This window comes from Aptenodytes patagonicus, chromosome 5 (assembly GCF_965638725.1).
Source record: "Aptenodytes patagonicus chromosome 5, bAptPat1.pri.cur, whole genome shotgun sequence".
NCBI classification, from domain to species: Eukaryota; Metazoa; Chordata; class Aves; order Sphenisciformes; family Spheniscidae; genus Aptenodytes; species Aptenodytes patagonicus.
This window is the reverse complement of record NC_134953.1, coordinates 4,454,606-4,478,690: the sequence shown is the minus strand read 5'-3', so window position 1 is coordinate 4,478,690 and position 24,085 is coordinate 4,454,606. Positions and strand designations below refer to the sequence as shown.

The window sequence follows — 24,085 nt, the reverse complement described above, 5'->3', positions numbered from 1 at the left end:
TTGAACTGGAGATAATTGGAATGTCTCCAATTGTCTTATATGTTCACACATCAAAGAGCATCAAGTCAGCATTGTTCTTGTGGTATGTGTATGTGTGTGTTTTAAAGAGTGAGGAAGTACTATTTTGCTAGTGATATTGGGACGTTCCCCATTCTTCTTTCAAAAATAAATGATGATAAATTCATAATGATCTTATAGAAGGGGTGCCATAGGTTATCATGTCCAATGCTGCAGATCTGGGTCTTAGTACAAAGCTCATTGGAGGCAACTGAACTCGTCTAAGCGACTTCAGTAGGTTTTAGATTAAAGGTTGATTTTCAGTGTTACCTAATCACTCCTTCCCCTTTGGTGCTGTGAGACCGTTATGCAGAAATCGTCAACACTTCCAGGTATCCTAGGTATCCTTCTACTCATACCTGTTTCCTCCTTTCCCCCTCCAAACTCAACCCAAATTCAGGTGAAACTGGTAAGGAGTGCAGTGAGAATCAGAAGACGCATGCTGTTCAAGTAGCGGGATTTGCTGGGTGATTTTGTTGAGTACTGCTTGGGAGGATGCAGTGTGCAAGGTCCTGCTTTGCTGAATTAGCCCTGGGTGCACAGCAAGTTTACGGCTTGAAATGACACCTGTTTCCGAAGAAACTGAGAATGTAGTAAGACACATGGGTTCTCCTGCAGGAATAGGAGGTACGCTGAGTATTGGAGACTTTGAGGGTGGGGAGAGCAGGGTTTAGATCTGGGCTAAAGAGTGCTGCTTGAACTGCTTTGCATGGCAGCTGGTTTGAATCTGATCACATCAAATGAAGGAAACTCGCAGAGGCAAGTACATCATGTGCCTAATTCCTGTTTGAAATTTTGCACGTATCTCATAATAACTGCAGTTGTTTAAACCTTCATGCAACCTCACGGATGTTACAGTGCCTGTTTTTCCCTGCAAGCTAGATGCAGTTACAAACAGCCTCTCACTAGCATACGCTTACAGATATTTGCAGTGTATGAAATGATGAAAACTGTTTTTTGGGGATTAACAAGTTAAGCACTAAAGTGCTTTACTGTATAATTTGCAGTAAGCCATATTAGTTTTTTCTACAATCACAAGTCACTATTTTCATTACGGAGCTAAATGGTCTCATCTTTTTTTATTACTGTTTTTCTTCATAATCCCTTCCTCTATATTGTGATGATACACCTGACTTTCAAAGTCAGATTCTGCATGTATTGTGTTTTAAACGCGGATACAAATTGTCTCATTAACGTGCCTAGCAAGAGCAAAAAAATAAAGATTTTGCTAATTTTTTTTAAGTCTGGATATAATATTTCTGTCAAAGTGACTATTAATATTCTCCACACCTAGGAGCTCCACCGAATCGAGAACATAGCGCTCCCAACGTTACAGCACCGAAGTTACGGCCCAAGTCAGTACGCATAGGTAGTACTTAGATTTATCTTGAAGTTGCCCATTCAGTTTCCTACCAAGATCTCTGCTCAGTTTAGAAGATAACCAAAGTTATTACAGACTGCAATTGGTTGATATATCTTCCTTGGCAACAGATAAAAACTAGCAAAATACAGTTTGAACTGGATTCAGGCATCCATAGATACCAGCAAGATTAGTACAGATAACTGAAAATCTAGTCCTTTGCTTTATAAATAGATCACAGTTCTTTTCTGCACCTTTCAATTTTTCATTTTTTACTGTTGATGAATAAATAGTAGATGATGTTGATTAAAAATATAAATAAATAAATTTCTCCCTCCCAAAGAATGATTTCTACCATGCCTGTTGGGCAGTCAGGTAGTTTATTTACAAGTCACCTACTTGTTTTTAGAAAGTAGTTATTAGGTGGGTTTATTTATTCCTTTTTAGTACTTTGGTTTCATATTTTGACCAAAATGAGTTCTTCTGCAATTATTTTTGAAATAATGAAGTAGTTAAAAAGGAAAAGGAAAGATGTTTAACAAGTCCATTATGCTCCAATGCTCCAAAGTATAGTTTTGAAGGTGATAGCTCTAATTTTTCTGTGATAATGTTTGCGTTTGTATAAATTAGGTGTCATCTTGGGTCTTGTCAGATTTTGAATTTTATCAGGCTTTGGGCTCTATCCTGAACATGCATGCATCTGTACAGCCAGAGCGCTCCAGCAGTTAATAGTTTGGATGTTATTTGAAAGTCTTGCCTGAGAGGATGCTGTAAGTTAATGCCCTGTTGTGTGCTAACTGTGGAGCTTACAGGTAAATTCATGCCTGAATTTTTGAATACAAATAAAATTGTACCCTCAGCTGGGTGTGTGAACTCTGGTCTGAGAAGTGGTCTGGAGTGTCGCAGAACAAAACAGCCATTCCCAGACGTTACAGCTGTGGCTTTGTCCAAACACTGAAACAGCTGAAGCCTTCTTTCTTCAACAGATTTGGCTACAACTGAGTGAGTTTAAAGCATTTTCTGTAACTACGTTGCTTTTGAAAGACTTAAGTACTAATTCAACTACTAATAATATTCTATCTTTTAAAACCATCAGTCAGGTCTTTAAAATTTGATATTTTACAATTCACATTGCAAGGGGAGTGCACTTACACTGCTGCTATAATAATTATCATGATATTTCACATTATTTTTTTATTTAAGCTTTTTTATGCTTAAATATCTTAAAATTCACTAAAGCCACTTAGGCCCAAATTATTTGAACAGGAGTTGAGATGCCGTCCCTTTACAGTACATGCCAAGGCTTAGACACATGGTCGCTGTCTTGCCCTTTACCTACAAGCAAGTACCTGTCATGGGCATTTGCAATATGTGTGGATTTCTTTCAAATGTATTTTTCATCATCTTTTTTTGTTCCATATAAAAAGGTAACCTTTAACAGCAACAGCTAGCTGGCAATACTGTCCTCAAAACGGAGCTAGCTAAGTAATCCGCTCACATTTCTGATGGCTTTGAGGAGCGTTCCTGTATAGTTATAGCAAATGTCCCAACATCATCCTTTACATCCTTTTAGTGATAATCTGTGTTCAGCTTTCAGCTGCAGAGGACTGAAAGAACGTTTCAAGCCCACACAAAGTCTGACGAGAGCTTGCGGCTGTGTACAATTTAGAACAGCAAGCTGCATGTTCCCTGTTGCAGCAGTGAAGATGGTCAGGATTTTATTTATTTAGTATTTTTTTAGCATTATTCAAATACAGCTGATATCCACCAGAAAAAAAAAATGAAAATCAGCAATTCTTTTAGTTCCGTGCTAGCAGAATAAATAATTTGGTAAGACTGTGGGAAAGTAGGAGGGTAAGGGTGGATTAAGATGCAGAGAAATTTTCTTCTTAACATGTTGGTGAACAATAGGAAAGAAAAACCAGCCCAGGAGAGGCATCACTTACCTTGTAAGCTTTTAGCCTTTCCCCAAAGGCCTGTCCTGCAAATCCCTTGAAGTCCCATGTTCAGCTACCAGCGTTTTTTGCTACCCATCTTTTCCTTCCCCTCCTCCAGCCATCTTCTTCCCCCTTCCCCCAACTTCCTATTAAAAGGAAAGCTACCAAGAGCTGCTTTCAATCAAAGGAGAGAGCTGAATAGCCTTCCACTCGGAGTGAGTTCAGCGGATCTAGAGTCAGGGCCCCTTCATTAATGAGAAAGGAATCTGTTCACCTTCTGAAATCTTTCAGCACTCCCTGAAGCTGCCTGAACCACACAACTTGCATTTCTCATAAATTTCCCCCCTGTGGCCACGGTTCCATTTCTCTTTCTCTCCTTCATCTCTTGAAAACCAAATATGCAAAGGTAATTTCCCTGCTCTTGCACGAGTAGATCCTGAGGTTCCTGACTTTTATTTGCTCATTAGGAGGTGCCATTTCACATTAATTCCCTCCTTTCCCTGGCCCCCAAACCCTTGGTTTCAGTGAAAAAATTAGTTGGGCTTAGAATTGTCTGCAAGGAAAACTAACATTTGCGCCAGGTTTGCCAGGCATGTGTGCAGTGCAGGTCCAAACATTGGTTTTGATTCTCAGGCTCAGTGGTTTCCACTCACAGTTTTTTCACTCAAACCTCTTGTTTCAGTTCACACCAGCTGAGTTTTGTTTTGAGTTTATAGGGGTTAGGACGAACCCTCGAAATTCAAATGCATAGCTCCACCGGAACAGCTGCTGTTCTCTCTTTTGGTCCAAACTACATTACCACCTAAAATGCTGAAATCATCCTTAGCTCCTGAAACTTGGCTCAGGTTTGGTGAAAACCTCACTAACCTAGCATGATACCTGCTTGGTTTGGGAGATTTTATTAGCTGATTTTTTTTGCACTAGTTCTACAGCATAAATATAGATACGACCTCAACACCTCACCACATCAGAAATTGTGTATCTTCATTCCACATGTTGTCAGAAACAGAAAGGCATTCTAAGGCATTCTTTCAAAAATGAATTTTTTTGCTATGTCTGTATCTATGCTATGTCTGTAATGTTAAAGGAATAGTTACTGTCAATGAGAGAATAAACCAGTGAGGAAAGACATCATACGTGACTTCTATCAGATGGGTCCCAAGCTTGCACAGAACAAGTATCCAGCTGTTACTCTCTGGATGGTCTCATATATAATACTTTGGTCTGGGGAACCAATGTTTTGGTAGCACTCCTGCTATGATCACATATGTAAATATAAATGACTTTGCTTGTGATAAGTATGGAGGAAGATGTGTTGTGTGTGGGAATGGGAATTGAAAAGGAACAGGAATTGATCAGAAATGCATACTTTATAGATTCAGTGTAGCTGGGCATTGGTTTAGGTTTTGATAGTGCCTTTGACATCAGGCAGTTTTGGTTCTCATTGTAATATGCAAGCGGTTACGGTCAAAATTCAGACTGAATTGGCCAAATTCAGACTTCTGTTGGTCTTTAGATCCATTCCACTTCAAGAGTTATCTTTTTCTATTAATGCATAACTAATAGGGAAAAAATTTCTGTTAATTTCCCTGGTGGAATCAGGAGAAAAAGTCATAATACATAAGAAAGAGGAAATAAATTTTTGATTTTTGAGCTCTGTTTGTTATTTTATGTTGATAGTACATACACCTCAAGGGTATAGTGACTAACTGAAAGTGAAAATCTGAGTGAAAAGTACCTAGAATTCTTGAATTAAAAAAGAGAGAACTTGTCAAAACAAGCCCTGTGCAATGAAGATTTTCATGGGAGAAAAGAGTGACTTGAGAATGCACAACTGGAGTACTGTGTATGTGATGTTAATTGCTGTGGGTGCTGATTGCTTGCTAATTTAAATAGATACTGTGAGTGCTCAAAACCAGGGTATGAAGTGCTGGCAGTAGCTTTCTCTGCCTGACAATCATGTAAAAGAATAATTTGTGATTGGAATTACAGATATAGCTGTAAGATTATAGGCACGACCAACTATGTTTCCCTCTTCTCCCCTTTCATTTTTTTTTTTTTTTCATGCCTAAAGTAACTTCATTGAAGATTGAGCATAATTGGATCAGAACATAGGGATGAAGGTATCCCAAGTGGAGGGCAGTACTACTGTAGCAGTAAGTTAAGATGCTGGTGTCTTGCAAAGCACATCACTGCAGCAAGCGACCATAAAATCTGCCAGAGTGCCAGTTTGTTGTGACTCAGTCACTGGCACACGAACAGCCGATCGGTTGTTCCTGGTGTCAGTGCCGAATATCCTTAAGGCTACGTATTTGTGCTCCTGCCCGTGCCTACTCTTCCAGCTGTTCAGCGGCAGTGCCTGCTGGCACGCTCTGTAGCAGCCTACGCAGCAGAGGGGAAGCGTTCGCTTCTGCTCTCCAGGCTTGTTTCTATACTAGCAAGCGTTTCTCTCCTTGCCATCATTTCAAATCAGGGAAGGGAGCTGCTGCTTGCCAGGACTGCGCTCGGGCTGTGACCTCCAACTGCTCCTGTAACCAGGCTCCCGGGGCGGCTCCTGTGCTCCTCTCGCCTGCCCGGGGAGCTCAGCCTCCCCGCCGAGCCTCGCGCCCCAACGCTTCCCAGCCAGCTGTGCAGCTTCACAGTTCTACTTACTACTCTCTGCCCTTTGAAAAATTAAGAAATAAAAGCTTTTAAAGCATAAACCTCCTCCCCTCCCATTGCTTGACGCTAGCATTGCTTTGAAATGTAGCTAGTATTCCCTTGTACTTCAAACAAGCCACTGAAACTCCGGGTTAATTCTCACAACACACCTATCGCTGACTGATTTGCGTGTGTGCCCGTGCGTTGCAGGAGTGCCTTGAGGCCCCGTCGTGCAGCTGTGCCAAAACCAGGCAGCAAGGAGGTGTCCTGGCTGCGGTCCCCGGCCTCTCTGTGTTGCACGTGGGGAAACTGAGGAAGGCAGAAGTGGAAGCAGCTGGCCTGGGTCACACACTGGGTGAATCGTGGGGCTGGAAGGAGAACCCGGGTGGCCTGGACCTTTCACCAGTCGCCTCCTTCTTCTTCCCAAGCCCCAGGTGTCATCTGAACATTTGACTTCCATTTTGCAGCCTCGCGTGGCTTCGCCCCTCTGGAAGCATGGGGATCGTTCGAGCCCCTGTGGTGCAATGACCTGCTTTTTTCAGGGTTTTTCCAGTTAGGCTCACGATGAAGAACAAAACTCCTAGGCATAGCTGAAGCTCCTTGCAGTGATTAAAACTGCACTGCGCCCACAGCAAATGGCATGAGAGCATTTCAAGGACTGCTCGATTGTGAACCGTTCCCTGCAGCTGTGCCCAGAAGAAGTTTATTTAAAACTTGTGTTCCTATTTCAGTTTTCTAAGAGAGGAGCATTCAGGCTCTTTTAAATTCTGCCCACTAGAAACGAAATTAAATCTTACTGTCATCTATCTTCTATATTCTTATTATTTTAGAATCTATTAAAAGCTTCTTTACTGTTACGTGAGCTGCTCTGGATTTTCAGGTAGGCAAAGAATGCCATCCTTTGAATCATTTAAGGTTGTGTTGGAACAGTTACCTATTTACTTTTCTGTTGCTACTAAATTTCAGAAAAGGCTAAGGGGGGTAAAAAAAGGCCTGTGTTTATTCACGCAAACAACTCTGCAAGTCCCACCGTTGCCACACAGGAAGGTCTGTCCTTAAACCAATTCAAGATTTGGGGCTGTGAGCCTTTGCTTTCTGTTTTGTTACCGCCGAGGTTAACGAGTCAAGGGTCAGGGTATTAATCAGTGACTATGGCACAGAAAAGAGTTGCTAAACTTGCGGTGAAATATGAGCTTGCTGTCGTGGGAACAGAGTGGGAGAGGCAGCCTTCGGGAAGAACCAGCCTTACCAAGCCACCGGCAAGGGGCAAGAGCCTGGTATGGGCACCTCTGCCTGGAGCACTGGTTTAGTGCTGATTTACATCCCTGCGTGTGTGTGCTCTGCGTTTAATCTTCATTTTTATGGATTTTCCTGTATCCTTTAACACGTCAGTAGCCTGCTAGAGCCTGCTCCCTAAAAATTAAGGTCAGTCATCAAATGCCTGATTGCTGTTGCTTGGTGTGTATGGTGAGAAAGTACCAAGTAGTTAGGGTGAACTCCGCAACCCCAAAAGTTTCTGAGATGTTATGGCTGCCCAGCACTAACTGAAGCTCTAAATCCTTCTTTACTCAGTCCGCTGACAAGTTTCCTTTAGCACAAACAGCCCTTCAAGAAAGGAGCTGTTAGCAGTGTCTACAGCTTTTACAGCGCAGTTCTGAGTCATGATATTGGAAGGCGCTGAGCAGAGGCAATGCCCATCAATTTGTTATTATTAATTAAAAGAGAGGATTGCTTCACGTAGATTCTCCTTTTCTTTCATGCACTCAGCCAGCCTGACTTCTTTATTTACTTTTTTCTTGTTTATTTTGTGGTCAAAGTGGGAAGATGCTGCTTTTGTAAGGAGATCTATCTAAATTAAGAGTTTATTATTTATTTCTTTAGAATACGCAAATCAAATTTTATGTTCTCATTCCAAGGAGAGATTATTTTCTCCCGGGTATCACCAGTCTACAGGGAAAGTTATTGCACTTTAATATAATTCCTGAACCATTAATCACACTGACTATAGTTTTGCAAGAGGCAAAGCTTTAGTTGCTTACGGTCCGTTCTTTAAACTTAAGCTATTTATTTACTGTGCATCCTCACTCCTCCCTTAAGACCTTCAGAAATGAAAAACGTAAAGGGATACCAGTTCCTTCTCTCATTTAAGTACGCAAACACTGTTTTCAGAGCTTTTTTCTGTGGCAAAAACAAGGTCAAAAGATGTGGCAGAAGGTAATGTAAAATAATGTGTCCAAACTAGATTCTGGTTATAATTTGGAAGCATTCAGTACTGCCATCCGTTTTGTGGTCCTGAAACACATATGGATGCCCCATAGCACAAGTCAGAGAGACCTGGCAATCGCTCTAATTTGTCCATAGTCTCTGCGGCTCCCAGGGACCTGGGCACAATGCAGAGAGAACTGGGGTCTGGTCATACCCCACCTCAGCTTACTGCGTTCAGCTGCTGCTTTGCTACCCTAACTTGCCCATCTCCCTTCTCTACAAGCAGTGCAGACTTACTCTTCTCATTTCAAATGCTTATCAAAGCTAGCGATAGATGTTGTCTGCAGAGGTAACGCTGAATATCCTCAGCATGTGAGATAAATAATGCTACCCTCGATGTGATATGGCTATTCTAGTTTATTCTCAAAAATCCAGTTTGGTTAAAATGGTTGCGTGTGTTACTGAGAGACTTACGGTACCAGTTTTAGGATTCAGTTACTCTGTGTTGTAAGACAGTCTATTACTTGCATTAAGAAAAAAAAAAGAAGTAACGTTCATTTCCATTATTGCTTGATGGCAAAAACTGTAATGGCATGCCTATTGCTGATGATAAACATGTACAGTCCCTGAAAGCGAATGAAATTTTGGCCAGACTATTCCTAGCCTGTATTTTCCTAACTTCTTGCCCTTTGGTGGCTAAATTGTATTGGTATTGCTTTTGCAGATTATTTTTATTTCATTTTAAGACCTGTTTCTCATTTTAAAAAAAGAATTAAAACTTACCTCAGAAAATCAGACTTCTTTTCAATCTGTTATTTTTCACTGTCAGTTTCCTAACCTATTTCCTTCCTCAAGGGGCTTAAATATATGAACTTCTAAATACAGAGATAGGCAGTTTTTCTCCTTCTTCTAGTTCTTTTCTTTTTAAGGGATTTTTTAACTATTATTTTTAGTGCCTGTGAGGCTGGAGCCCTGGAGATTTCAAGCTTCTTTCATCCTCCAAAATGTCAGCAATTTCAAAGAAGTGGGTTCCTGTACACTTCTCTCTACATGCTCTACCGTACTCTTCCAACTTGACTTGCACGTGCTTTCTCTGCAGGTGAGAAGGGAGCGCGGGCAGGGGACACATTTATACCTTAGACTCTCTGGCTGAAACAGTCAGCAGGGAGAGGAAAGCACCCTGGCACAAGCAAGCTGTGCATAGTCCAAAAGAATGACATTGCTTTTTGCATCTCCACCCTCTTTTTGTGGCCTCCTTCTGAAGTTTGCAAAGTAGCAAACTCATGCAGCTGAGAGCCAGCTTTAGGATGTCTTAGCTTTCTGTTCTTGTAGTGGAAAGAGACATTAGAAACCACCAAACAAAACCAGCTATGTCAAGTCCATTTCTGTTGCAGTCTGTGATGTACACACTGCAAGAACTCTCAGCCTTCAGCTAACGTTTCTTCTTTCTGGGTTACAAACTACCAGGTGACAGAGCTGCAGGTTTGTAAAGGCTTGTGTGTGCGGGTCTAGCGCGTCTCTTCATTTAGACCAGAAGATGATGGGGGGTGACGGGAAGCAGGGAATGGGAATAAATCCTATTCCTGGTAACCAAACCCAGCAGTGGTAATGAAAAGGCCAGCAGTTGATAGGAGAGGAATGTAATTAAGAATGCTACAAAAGAGAGCTGGGCCGCATGACCAGATTAGTATGGAGAAGGGAACAAGGCAGAGAGCAGGTACGTGCTGGGGGAACAGCGGGAGACGCGGACGAGCTGGGAAAGTAGTATGTGTAAGGAGGGAATGCAGAAAAGAGGATGAAGAGATAGGAACGAAGAAGTGGGACAGAGCCGAGTAGAGTGTGCAATAATCTTTGACCTTAAGGCATTACAGCCATTTAAAACTTGTCAAAATTTATTTTCTCCAGGGATGCGTACTGCGTATTACTTTCTTAGAGGAAGGAAGGGTGCTTCCCATGTTAATATGAACAAAGAGTTTCAAGATAAATGTCCTTTTAGATTTGCGTGATCTATTCTGGGCAAAAATAAATGGCTGTGTTTAAAACAAAAATATCTGTGTGCAACAAAAATGCCTATTTAATTTTTTTTTTAATTGGATATTACGATATTGAGGAATGGTCACTTTTTCCTTTCGGTCTGTGCTCAGCATTTCCTTATTTTATAATGTGTGAGGAATGCAGCTGTTGTACCACTTTTATTTTAATGGTATGCGCAGGGGCATAAGTGTAATGTAATTAGAGAATATTGTTTGACAATTCAGGAAAGGATCTTCTAAACATTTTTCTTTGGGAGATGACCTGTACCCTTCCAAGGAAAAATCTTCTAATTCTGGCTGAAACCTCCCCCCCCAAAGTTTCAGCCCTTAAAGCATAAAAAATTGATCCACTATTCCTGGGCAATCCTCAGAAGATCGGTTCTTTCACATTCTCAAGGTGCAAACCATAGTTTTTGGATGTAAAAGCTGTTATTGAATCTTAATTGAAGTCTGCACAGTAATAACCTACAGGCAAGATTCTGCAAAGCATGAAGATACATTGTTTGAGTTTCTTGGAGCTTGGAGTAATCTTTACGGCTATAGACAGATGAATCTCTTTCAATTTAAGCATCCTAGAGCTTATTTAAGGCAAGTTTAATTAAACTGAATCCATAATCAGTTATTGTTCTTTCCCTGCTCCCCCTTCATTTTTAAAGTCTTTTTCAATGGAATGTTAATTACCCTGTCAAATCTTTCAGTAATATACAAAAAGTTTCTGTTAAAAAAAAGCTAGGATTATATTAAGAGAAACTCTACTCCTTTTTTTCTGAGTGAAAAAAAAGCATGACCAGTTTAAGAACAGGGTGAAAGAATTTCTTGGACTTAATTTGGAAGGAAGTTTAGCAGTTGTGAAAAGGACCGAAGTAGCAACCTGGAATGTGTATTTTCATGGGTACATTTAGGTAATAACATTTTATGTAGGAGAAAATGCCAGATTCGGGGCCCCCCCCCTTATGGTTTTTCTACTCCCGCGGAAATAAAATAAATACAGGATCTAGATGCAATGCTCTGTTACGCTAAACTGGAATGAAATACACAATTCTTATTCTGCTTCATGTTGCTTTATCCTCCAAAGCGTACAAGAAGCAAATCTGGAAGCTAATGTTTCATGAGAGCTTGTGGTTCCCAGGCTATCATAGTGTGTGTCATCTTGTCTCAGGTGGTGTTACTGAGTGTGACAGATGTACTACAATTTCCCTACCGCAAATAGGAATGTTTATTTTACTTATTGGATGCTAATTGCTTAGCTGTCGTATTTTGCAAAGCTGTGTGAAGATGAGGAGGAGGAGGGAACACTTGGAAGAAAGGAAAAATCAAACCATAGTTTTGGTGCTGTCAGAGGAGTGGGTGTTATGTGTGGGAGGTAAAGGCGTAGGGAAAAGGAGTGACATTTACTGAACTTATTGCTCAGGCTCCTTGTAGTTCAGATGTGCCTACTGATGGTATTTGTAGAGTAGCCCATGTGTGAAAGAGAAAAAATGACCTTATACTTAAAAAGGAAAAAAAAATCTCTAGCCTCCATTATCTCTAAATCAAAAAACATATTTAGCAATTCAGAGTAGTCCTTTGTGCCTTCAGAACTGTCAAATCTGTTGCATACAAAGGCTACATCAATGAAGGGCATGTATTATATTAGAAGTGTTTAATGCCGATAAGTAAAGCCTGCTGAAAACATCAGAACAGGTCTTCAGCTATCGCCTGCTACGATTAGCTGAATGCCATATGGCTCAGTTGCACAGTTCCCTGACTTGAAACATCATCAGCTATCCTGCATGAGTGTAATATCTAAAACTAAACATACTGCAGAAGACAATTGCTATAAGGCTCCACCGAGAGCATATCTACCTGCTCTTTATTTACTCTTTAAATTTTTGGTGGGTGAAATGAGCTGGGCAGCACTTGGACCATGTTGTTATTCACTCCAATGAAAGAAATAAAAATATTTGATGTGTTATTTTCATGCTATTAAGCTCCCAAAGGCTAACTACTGTGAAGAAGATAATGTAATATTTATTCGTCAAGTTTGGGATTAATGGATTAGGATGCATAGTTAGTAAAAATCGGCACTTGTCACATCTATGTGAGTCCCATGAGCTATAACCATCTTGAACATCTCTATTGTTCCAGTCATTTTCAATTTTGTTTCCTACTCAGCAGAATTTCCCAGGAGATGTGATGGGTCAGTAGCAGGCCAAAGAAGGACTTCAGACCTAATCTAATCAATATTGTGACAAACGTAATGAAAGAAGCTATGTCACCTTGGAATCCCAGTACATTTTATCAGCTCTGCTCCTAATGGGATGTGACAGCGAGGTTGATCTGTGTCTCCTTAGGACAGGAGAGAAGTTGTGCAAGGGCTTGTGCAAGGATGGCTGTGTGACAAAGGGTAATCTAACTCCGTGACGATGGCAGCTAAAGGTTGAAACTAGAGGTCCTTACTTACACGTCAAACATCAAATAGTTATTTTAATGACCTTAATTTTCAAGCAAACTGTTTATGCATTTACTACATTTTCAGCTCCTCTAACATGTCATCTCTATTAAAAGGGATGGTAACTTTTTCTGTTTCGGTGGGAAGGTTCTGAAATTGGTTTCACAAATTGGAAAGCAGTAGCCACTGGCTTTATATGTATTCCAAGCAAAGCACTTTCACTGCAGTCCTCTGTAATGGTTTTATATTTTATTTTGAATTGTCCCTTTTTGCAATCACATACAACTAGATCACTTGTTCCACCAGTACGTGACATTTCTATGAGACTAAAGTTAATGACTTTTACTTCTCTTGTCCTGTAATTTGCTCCCTTAGTACTTTTTGCTCCTAAATTTAGCTGCTACCTTGGTAGTCTTCACTGATGCATTCTGGTGTGCAATCTCAATTTTTTGTGCCATTCTGGTTTTGAGGTGGCAGCTTTGCTAAAGATTGTTTTTATGATAACCTCATTTTCTGTGCTCAGGATTGAATGTATCGTTACCAAACTTGACAGTTTCTGTCCTTAATTCTAATCGTTCTACTTTCTCTGCCCAGCTAGGTTCATTGAGACTCATCTCGTCTGTTGTCTGTATAGTTTCTCTTAAGTGTTGTCCACATACTGTGATGCTACCTCTACCAGGTTATTCTCAAGGCATTTGCTCGCTCTGTCCCTTTACCCTTAACTTTCCACCTTAGGTTGAATGGTAATTACTGCCAAAATGTTCTCACGCGTAGAAATCCTGTGAACATGTAGACTATCATTTGGATGTCTGGGAACTTGCAGAGATATTACTATCATAACTATCGATGTTGGTCAAGAAGCTCTCGTACCTTATTCCTTTTCCTTGGAGAGATAACCTTTAAAGTATCTTGTGAAAATTTACCAGTTTCTTCTCTACACATAATATTTTAACATGAAAAATTATACTGCTCGTCCTTTAATTTAATCTCATTTTCAATTATTGAAGTTTTCTATATGAGGATTTCCATAAATTGCCTTCAAGTGTAAATAGTGGAGTAAAGCTGCCTTATACTTTTTACTAATCCTGCAATTACATTCTGTAGAGCCTTTTTACTTTCCTTGATATGAAACTAAACCCTCCTCTCACCTACTCCTTTACATAACCAATGCAGTAAGAATTATGGACAAGACAGCTAAATCCAGCTTTTAAATCCCAGGCACAGTAGCTATGTGCTATTGCTGCTCACTGTTTCTTTCTAATAAGCTGTAAGCGGTGCAATATCTTATTAGTTAATTTGAAAATCGTTTCTCAAGGGATTGCACGGCTTATGTGCATCAGGTCCCTACCAATCCACTTAAAGCTTAAATTCACCAGACTGAGAAACTCAGTGCGGGATTGGATCTTATTTGCTGCAGCAGAAACATTCATTTCCCTGCAAAGTACCAGGATAGCATTTTTGGTCTAGCAGAAGTTATACTGAAAACAGCCCTGAACCACGTTTTCTGGAGATGGTAAATCCCACGTGTCTGAAAATAAGAGCTCTCACTTTCTAATTGTTTTTATCTGTAATACACCAAAACCTGCTATTTTTTTGATCTTGCGTAAAATATTTTTTTTCTGTTGCGTAAGCGAACAGAAGGCGTATCTTGTTGCAATCCAAATGCCCTGTTACTCTTGAAATTTCAATGTTGTTATTGCTCTTTGTTTGTTTAATTAATTAAACTTGGGAAAAAAGGGACTGAGAATGAATTTGCCTTTTGGGGTCAGCCCATCCCAAACTCAGGTGGTGCTCCCCAGAACACCAACAATCAAGCTTCAGATATTTGAGTCAAAGATAGGTATTTTGTCTCAAAAATTTCAAACATCCCTGGAAAGCTGAACTTTGATTCCGTGTTTAGGGCTTCTCAATGGGCTGCATCACTTTAAACCTGCCTGCACAATACTGAAACCATCTCATTTGGTAAATATTCATTCAAATCGATGTTTCTGTCTTTTCTGGTATTCCACTCAAGAGGAAAAAAAAATGTAATAACATGAAATAGCAACCTCTGTTTCCATTTCTCCACAACAGCATCCTATAAAGCCACCGCCACCCAATCTTCCTTATGGATAGTATCAACTCATTACATACGATCTAAGTATGACATAATACACAGAATAACCAGTGAATTTATAAACTGCATCACAATTTTAAATGTGCTTTCTCTGTAACATAGTATTAAATTACTTTGACTAAATCACGCGTGGCTAGATGTCTCTCGATGGCTGACCTCTACCATCGCTGCAGTAGCAATACCTAGCACAGAGCTGCTCTCGCTGTAGTTTGCCCGTATATGCCTCCTAAAACACCAGCAGCACATGGGAACAGAGAGTATAGAGCACAGCACTGTGCAAAACTTACCGGCGTCTCAAGGACCATGTCTTCTCACATCTGGGGCACCCCTGCTTTATGCTGCCACGGAAGCAAAGAGCTGCTTCACCGCTCCTCTTTCGCGTCTACGTTCAGGCAAAGCGTGCTGGGGACTGTGGTGAGCCCTGTGTTTTCCATTACAATTATACCCCAGAAAAACTGAAAGTACTACGGAAGGTAGCGCATGAGAGGAAATTCTGAGTCTCAGCCTTCCACTACGTAGGTGTCATGTGCTGGGCTGCCGGGCAGTGACGGGGAACTTCCATCCCTGCCCTTGAGCTATAGCAAAACCAAGGCTCTTTTGCTGTTTTCGCTATGTATAGGGTTATAGGAACTGACATTCTAGTGTACAGATGATGGGAAGGAAAGGAAGTAGGTTTTGGGCAGGCGTTTCTAACTGGCTGCTTTCTTATATCATTGCTGTTAAAATTCCTCCAAAATTCTGTTTTCGGTTTGGTATGATTTTAGAGCAGTATCTCTCAAATGTCTCAATTTGATTATCTTTTTTGAGGAAAATATAAAATTCCTACAAAGCTACCTGGAAATTGTTTACGATGTTTTCTATGGAAATCTGACAGCTAGGAACCAACACTCTGGAATTAAGCTTGTTGACTTTTTTTTTTCTTTAAATCGGTTTTCATTTGACCATTCTCTGTACTTGATTTTTGCACAAATGTAATGTCCACAGTATACCAAACATTCTTCAGAAGCTCAGTGAAATCGTACAGAAAAAATACTAGATGTATTCTGGTTGGAAACCTGAATTCGTTTTCTGAATGGTATTAGATCCTTGATAAGTAAAATAATAAGAAAGAAGGAATTCTCTCTATTCCATATACGTCTACAGTGTGAAATCTTCCAAGCAGAGGCAAATCAGGAAATAGCGAAAGGAATTTTCTATGTAGGTAATGTTAGTTTGTAGTTCATGAAGACAGCATGTCAGCGGTGAGGTGTTTTGTTTTGTTTTGTAGTGGGTTTTGTATAAAGGTATAGAAATTTAAACAAGGATGTAGAAATAAGGAGACTGGGGAAACTGGACAATTGGCCAAGGAAATGAGGAAGAAAGCACAAAGGTGATTGCAAAAAATGATGACATACCTTTATGGAAATGGAGCTGGCATTTCCATAGAGGAAATGTGAAGGAATAGTTTAGAAAGGGGAAGGTAACAAGATAGGGATGTGATTATATGCTAGTAGAATACATTTGGAAGAGGTTAGCAGAATGCATTTAATTTAATCTTGCATGGGGCATGGTATCTGAGATGAACAGTAGTAATGGATGAGAAGGATTTGACTTTTACGAGTGACGTGTGTGTTTGGATGAGATCTGAGAAGTGGATGTTGGAGAAGTGGATGACTGAGGAGCACGTAATGAGTCCCTTAATCAGAGATTTGTCTGAAGCGATGGGAGGAAAGGATGGTGTGAGTGTGGGGGGAGAGTAAGGGGGTTTTGAAAGCAAATATCAACAATATTGAATTTTACAGTGAACTGTCGCCACTGTTCAGTGTCTGTTGCCTGCATTTCCTAGTGCACAACTGGGCGTCAAATAGTTCCAAGATTCATTCTTCTGCATCTGCTTACAGAGTCTTCTAATGTCTGAACTAATTTTTATTCAAGTCTAAGGCTGCCCAGTGTGATTTCCAAACAATATAAATCTCTAACTATAAATTATCCTACACCAGTGGTTTCAAATAAAAAAGAAACTTTTACGGAAGACTCATAAAAAGTAAAATAATACTTACTTTGCATTTCTTTACAGCAGCATTGCACAGTGGTTCTGCCATCCAGCCTTTCCCAGTGGGTGGACTTCCAGCTATTTCACTCTATGATTTTTGTCATATGTCTTGTCTCCTTCCCCTTAAAACGAGGGGTGCAATGGATTACTATTCAGAACACACTGTTATTTTCCACAGAAAATGCATTGTAGTATCAGTATAAAAGTTGGCATGCATAGTTTTAGAGAGGGGAGGGTCATAAGAAGGAGGAAATAGCACAAATTATGGTATTACAAAAAAGGGAAAAAGGCAGAATTTTAAATACTAGGTGCCAAGAGAAGGGCAATAGGAAAGGAGTTGGAAGGGTTAAACCCCCCACCCCAGTCCCCCAATGACAGCAGTTTTGTAATAGTCATTAAGAAGCAATATCTAGTAAAATACCAATAATATTTACATCGCTAAATTGACTGGTTATTAAATTGCGTGCTGAAAACTGTTTAACAGAAGCCTTGGAATTTAGAATTTTATTCCTTAGTGCAGTTATGGTGATAGAAGAATAATAAATCTTCTTTTCTTCTTGAGAAGTACTGTGGCAGCATAAAGGAAAGTGACAGCACAATCGTATCTCATTAGAATGATGGATAAATCATTAACTATATATGTTTAGTATCTATTAAACTGTCTTAAATGTGACCTAAAAATAAAGAATATAGAGAAACTGGCAACCGTTCTGTTGACACCTAAGATAAAATGGACTGAAGCGAATCCAGGTTTGAGCTGCTTCAAGACACATTATAGTTATGATAAACACAGAGATAATTCACCACAGACCAACTTCAAAACCGACTCTTGCAGGTTTTTAGTAGGACTTGGGGTTTTTCATTTTTTTTTTTTGTACAGGAAATTCACTGTTGCTGCATTACTAAGCTGAACTTTATGTTGTGATTAGTGCCACTGAGTTGGGTGCAAGCGTTAGTAGTTTCAAGGCATTTTTTTTTTCCTCCTAAATATGAAATTAAAAGAGAGCTGTGAGCATGCTGGCTGGCACCAGCCACACGGGTCTGTTAACAGCTGAAGCTCTTTTCCTTCAGTGACGGCACTAACCTGAGTTGTTCTGCTCCAAGCAGGTATTTCTTCAGCACCGAGACTTCTACCTTTTTCAAATTTGAATTACTCACTGGAATTAAATATTGGGGGAGCTTGACAGACAGTTGGAATAAGCACACAAAACTCATTTCCCTTGAAAATCAGACTAAAAAATAACACTTATTTGCACAAAAAATGGTATGTGACTAAATGTATAAATATTTTATAATATTTTACACCAAGTAGGTTAACAGTCAGTTATGAGAGTGATAATGACTTCATGACCATAAGGAATTAAGGACTAAATGGTCATGTACTTGTACCTTCAAGTCTGAATTTTCCAAAGTGATTCAATGTCATCAACAAATTTTGTTTTCAGCTTATGTTTGATCAATCTCTTAGTTTAAACCAACTTTTAAAAAACTTCTAGGGCTCCTGTGGTCTCAATTGATGGTGGTGTTGGGTCGATGGTTGGACTCGATGATCTTAGAGGTCTTTTCCAACCTCAATGATTCTATGATTCTATGATTCAATTAATCTGTGGGTTATTTTAAATTAAAGTAACTGTCTGTTTTCAAAGCAAAATCTGATTTCTTTGATTTTCATTATACAAACAGAAGGAAATATAGGAAATAAGCAAGAAACATGAAAAATGCAATTTTGAGTTGGATGTACATTGTTCTGTTACTTTCATATGATACAAGGTTTTTCCGTGTTAGTAATATCAATGAAGAAATGCTGCTTTACTTCCATGCTAACAGCTGCAGATTTTGCCTGGAACTGAAGTGAAAATGTTGTTTTGTTTGTAGTTTTTTGTTTGGTTGGGTTATTTTTTTAATCAGTAAATATGTTCCTGATTCAGGAGAGCTTCTCCAATGACTTTGAGGATGAAGATGACTTCTGTATAAATAATACAAAGACCTTCTGGCAGGCCTTCCAAGCTCTGCTGCAGATGCCATGAGAACCTAACGCAGTAGGAGCATACAATTGTGTTTAGATTGTGTTATCAGTAAACACGGTTACTGGGAAGCCAGCTATGTTTATGCAGCTTCCTTGTAAAGGTTTCTTTTTTCAGTAAAGCCTAAAGTGCTCTAATACCCTACAATGGGAAGTCAGTACCTTTGGTATCTCCTTTTGCTTTTCCTGTCTACTCGTGAGGATGACAAATAGGTCTAGAGCGGGACATACATCATCTTGCCCGAGGATCGGAGAAAGCCTCTTAATGCCATAGCCTAAATGTGATCCATGTGCAGTTACCAGGCAAAGTTTGTCTTGACCTTCAGCATTAGCAAGATGTGACCTTTTGTAGTTGCTGCATTATGAGTTAGGCATACGCATGGGTGCAATCAACACTTACTCTGTCATGTCTTATTCTGCTTCTCGCAACCACATATCACGCTTGAAAAGACTGAATGGGCTCGGCTTTGGCGGAAGGTGGATGTGCCCATATAGGGTTAAACTAGGCTGTGACTTCAAAAAACTGCAGGCAGCCAGCTTCCCTTTCTGTAAAGAGAGCAGCTTCCTGCTAGCACTGATACTGCAACATACCACTGTGTATATAAAGTGGAAACCCCCATCCCCCTCAAAATTTTATGTAGTGGAACCTACAGCAAGTGTAAAAACATAATGGTGTGTTTATTTTTGGAGAAGTGAGAAACTATTGTGGGAGTAAAAAGGTCTCATGGGGTTTTTTCACCATCCACCCAGTTACTTGTATACAGTGGTTTGGAGGAAAAGACCAAAAAAGCTAATAAAACCCCAAAGAAATCACTGACTTTTGGGGGATATTTTTGCAGAACTTGGTATTAGAGAATATGTACTTGGTATTAGAGAATACAGCAGTGATGTCTCTTGGCTGCATCTTCCTTGTTGAGATATTATGATAATATTAAAACAATGCTCCAAATATAGTTTCTAAATGTATAAGTGCTGTTTATTATTGAACGCAAACAGTTGTGATTTTTCCTAATATAAAAGACCCATATGTGCTGCAGGCTTGAAATTAGAAGCACTATACTTCCCAGGAAAGCTGTAAGAGTGCTGTTGAACAAAAGATGTGTCTTACGTGGGTGGATTGTGATTAATATTTCTAATTGTGAACACAGACATAATCTTCTTTTGTCATTGGAAGTCACTGACTTCGGAAGGAGACACTTTTTTCCCTCCATTTTTGAAATGTGAAGGTAGGCTCCAAGAGTTTGGCAACAGTCCATTTCTGACTGTTACTACTGCAGTTTAGTTTTGATGGAGTATTGTCTCTGAGCAATGCCAAGGCTGCTGCCACACATGAATATGGATTTCATTTTATTTTTTTGTACCTGCACAGCGCCTATATTTTGACTTGTGCTTCATTATGATGCTAAAAGTTATCTTGGTGTCTCCTCTTGCTTGGTACTGGTTTGTTATTATCATTCATCAGTGCCATTGATTCTGCAATGGCAAAATGGAACTTCAGAAGAGGAGGATGGGAAATACAGAGAGTCGAACAGTTTTTTATTTCCAATTAGTTGAGGACCGTGAGCAGTTGGATAGCAAAAGATATCTTGTTAGCCGGGTAGGAAGTTGTCATAGTGTGGGTTCTTGGAAGTCCAGCAGGTTGACTGGCATCTGCGAGATGGAGCGGTCATGGAAAGCAGTGCTGAGACCTTTTTAGTTGACTGCCTCTTGGGGCTACTTGCTGTGTTTCAGTCCCGGGCCACGGATGGGTAACCTCAGTGGTGCCAGCACTGTGGTGCTGATGGAGAAGTTAGACTTATCTGGCACCCTGCTACATCTGCAGTATTTCCAAGACACTGGAGACTCTGCTGCAGTGACTGTTACAGGACGCTCTGGCAGAGCCATGTGTTTGAGGAAGCATTGGCCTAGAACAGGGAGCTGTTACTGGATTTCCGTTGCTTTTTGCCAAAAGGGAGAAGATGCTAGTGGTGAGAGAAGAAATGCCAAGCACTATGCTCTGATACGAGACGGGTAGCAACTTGGCCTGGAAAAGGTGGTTATTAATCCATTATTCTGTTACTCTACCATTACTCTAGGAAGTAGAGAATTGCAGAAACTAAGCATTTTTTGATGTTGGAACTTTTATTTTGAATGTAAACTTGGAATAGTTAAAATAAAGTGAAAAAGAATAGTCATGATTTTTCTATATGCAGGAATTTCTACATTTTTTTATTTTAAATCATTTATCGAGTAGCAAAGATTTTGAGGAAATAGTTCTTTGAACTGTTTCTCATATATTATAAATTAAACTGTGTTCCCTTTCAGTTTTATTTAAAGTAGGAAAGAGGAAGCACTCTAAAAAAAGACCCAGAATATCACTGCATGATGTCTGATTTGTGGCTTTCTGAAGATTGTCTTTGGTTGCCCAATACAACTTGTTGTTTATGAGAGTGTTGGTGAGAAACTTTGTGCTTGAAACCAGCTTCCATATTTGAAAGAAAGCCTCTTCTTTTTTCTGATAATCATGACAACAGGGGGGAAACTAGGTTTGATTACGTTTGCCAGTTAAACTTTGAAAATACAATAAACCTGGAAAAGTATCAGGAAAACATATAGATTATGACTGATACTGTTGTAAGTTTTTCCTTTAAAATGGAGATGAATTTCCCTTTAGCTATCCCTGGTACACTGCTCATAGGTTAATGGCTAGCAAAGGAAGTGAAAATTCATAATTCCTTACAAGTCTCTAAGAGCACATCTTCACTGCGCCGTGGAGAATCATGCAGATACCCCAGGCTGTGCCGCTTTGAGTCGCTGCCTGCATGCAGTGCAGATCAATGCTGTCAGATTGCATACGGAAGTAGTACAGCAGCATTAGCCCAATATTGTGCCGAGGCTTCACACCGGAGAGTGGGACTTAGGTCTGGAGAGCTAATTGCAACATTTAGAGCCTTACAAATGGACAAAACGTACTGGACAAAACTCACTTCGACAGTTATTTTATATGCATGCAAGAAGATGGAGGGATCCTACTCCTTTTGAAGGATCCTACTTCTTCCCCAGGGCTCAGTTTTGGGGCCGGTCTTGTTCAATATCTTTATCGATGATCTGGATGAGGGGATTGAGTGCACCCTCAGTAAGTTTGCAGACGACACCAAGTTGGGCGGGAGCGTTGATCTGCTTGAGGGTGGGAAGGCTCTGCAGAGGGACCTGGACAGGCTGGATCGATGGGCCCAGGCCAACTGTATGAGGTTCAACAAGGCCGAGTGCCGGGTCTTGCATTTCGGCCACAACAACCCCATGCAGTGCTACAGGCTTGGGGAAGAGTGGCTGGAAAGCTGCCTGTCGGAAAAGGACCTGGGGGTGCTGGTTGACAGCCGGCTGAACATGAGCCGGCAGTGTGCCCAGGCGGCCAAGAAGGCCAATGGCATCCTGGCCTGTATCAGAACTAGTGTGGCCAGCAGGAGTAGGGCAGTGATCGTGCCCCTGTACTCGGCCCTGGTGAGGCCGCACCTCGAATACTGTGTTCAGTTTTGGGCCCCTCACTACAAGAAGGACGTTGAGGGGCTGGAGCGTGTCCAGAGAAGGGCAACGAGGCTGGTGAGGGGTCTGGAGCACAAGTCTGATGAGGAGCGGCTGAGGGAACTGGGGTTGTTTAGCCTGGAGAAAAGGAGGCTGAGGGGAGACCTCATCGCCCTCTACAACTACCTGAAAGGAGGTTGTAGCGAGGTGGGGGTCGGTCTCTTCTCCCAAGTAACAAGCGATAGGACGAGAGGAAATGGCCTCAAGTTGCGCCAGGGGAGGTTTAGATTGGACCTGAGGAAAAATGTCTTTACTGAAAGAGTGGTTAAACATTGGAAGAGGCTGCCCAGGGAAGTGGTGGAGTCCCCATCCCTGGAGGTATTTAAAAGACGTGTAGATGAGGCACTTAGGGACATGGTTTAGTGGGCATGGTGGTGTTGGGTTGATGGTTGGACTCGATGATCTTAGAGGTCTTTTCCAACCTCAATGATTCTATGATTCTGTGATGGTGCTTTGGAAAGTGACCCTGGGATGTCATCTTTTATCGATAGCTCTCGTTTCTTGCAAAAAGCTTCTCTTAGACTCGCATCCCTTGTTCCTCCCTGTGACACCTGTTCAATTACATACTCAATTTTTAAAAGGCATGGAGAGACGCAGACCAAAATAAAATGTTTTCTTCCAGACTGGTTTCACTGTGAGCTCTTTTCTTTGTTGTTAAGCAAAGACACTGTGGGTTAAGTAATTCCCATAGCTTTTTCTGCAATTTGTTGAAGACATTCTTGTCGTACTGATGTAGATGGCATTAAATGGCTTTATTACAGTGAGAATACTTCTCAGAAGGACATCATGTAAAATAAAGGTGCGGACCTTAGGCCACAACCTGCATGGTCCCACCTCTGCCAGGGCCCGTCAGGTATGAGCCAAGCACGGCCATGCTACAAATAATAACTAGACAGACGCTATCTGTGGAGAGTTTTCAGGGTGGCAATAAGTGTTTTGGCCACCTGAGTAGGGAACAGCTGTGTGCTATCGATGGCAGAGTTTTGCCCCTATCGGCAGCGCTGCGAAGGCTACAATCCCCTGTTCTTCAAGTGTTGTAACAGATCATAGCAGAACGTTGGTCCTTTACAAAGAAATGCAATGTTTTGCTACCCATAATAATTATAGAACATGCAGTAAGGCATATATGCACACTGACATTTTAGCTATGTACCGGTACTATAAATCTGAGTAAAACAATGTAATCTTGGGAGTGTCTGAAGATACAAGTTGAGACCAAGTCCATTTTCTGGTTCTGCTGTAGATTCCTTTGTGAGCTGTGTGTTAGCTCCCTAGTCTCTGGTTTGATATTCACATGGCTATATTGGCATTGACTCTTATTTTTCTGAAGCATTCTTGGGGAAGCGAAGGATGGAACATATATTTTTCCATTTCTTAATTCAAGTTTCATCTCCATCCATGTGCTAATGAACACTTTTATTTCCGTATTTGAAACTGGAAATGGGCAACTAATTGGCAAGGCTGTACTATGCCTTACTGTTCCATTGTGTAGAACTCTTTATGATGCTGAATACGGGGCTTAAATTACTTGTACTAAGTCCGTTGCTTTTTTTGTTTAAAAGCATTTGTATTTGCAAGTCAGAAGGGGAACTTCTGGCTGTAGAATGGCTGTACACTTTTCAGGAAATAGGCTATTTACTGGGGATTTCCTTGGTGAAGCAGATCGCTTGGCACGGGCTCAACATTTGCA

General features: G+C 40.6%; 1 protein-coding gene across 2 annotated transcripts in view; it reads right to left on the bottom strand.

Moving 5' to 3' along the window:
• The window catches only part of RASGEF1A (RasGEF domain family member 1A), a 185,203-nt gene that overhangs the window by 39,579 nt on the left and 121,539 nt on the right, over window positions 1-24,085 (bottom strand). The window contains exon 2 of one of the 2 annotated variants that reach the window (XM_076338371.1): window positions 16,819-16,933. The exons of the other annotated variant lie outside the window; for it this stretch is intronic. Coding sequence (XP_076194486.1) covers window positions 16,819-16,860 — 42 coding nt within the window. The 5' untranslated portion in view covers window positions 16,861-16,933. The remainder of the gene's footprint in view (window positions 1-16,818; window positions 16,934-24,085) is intronic. 2 annotated transcript variants of the gene reach the window in all.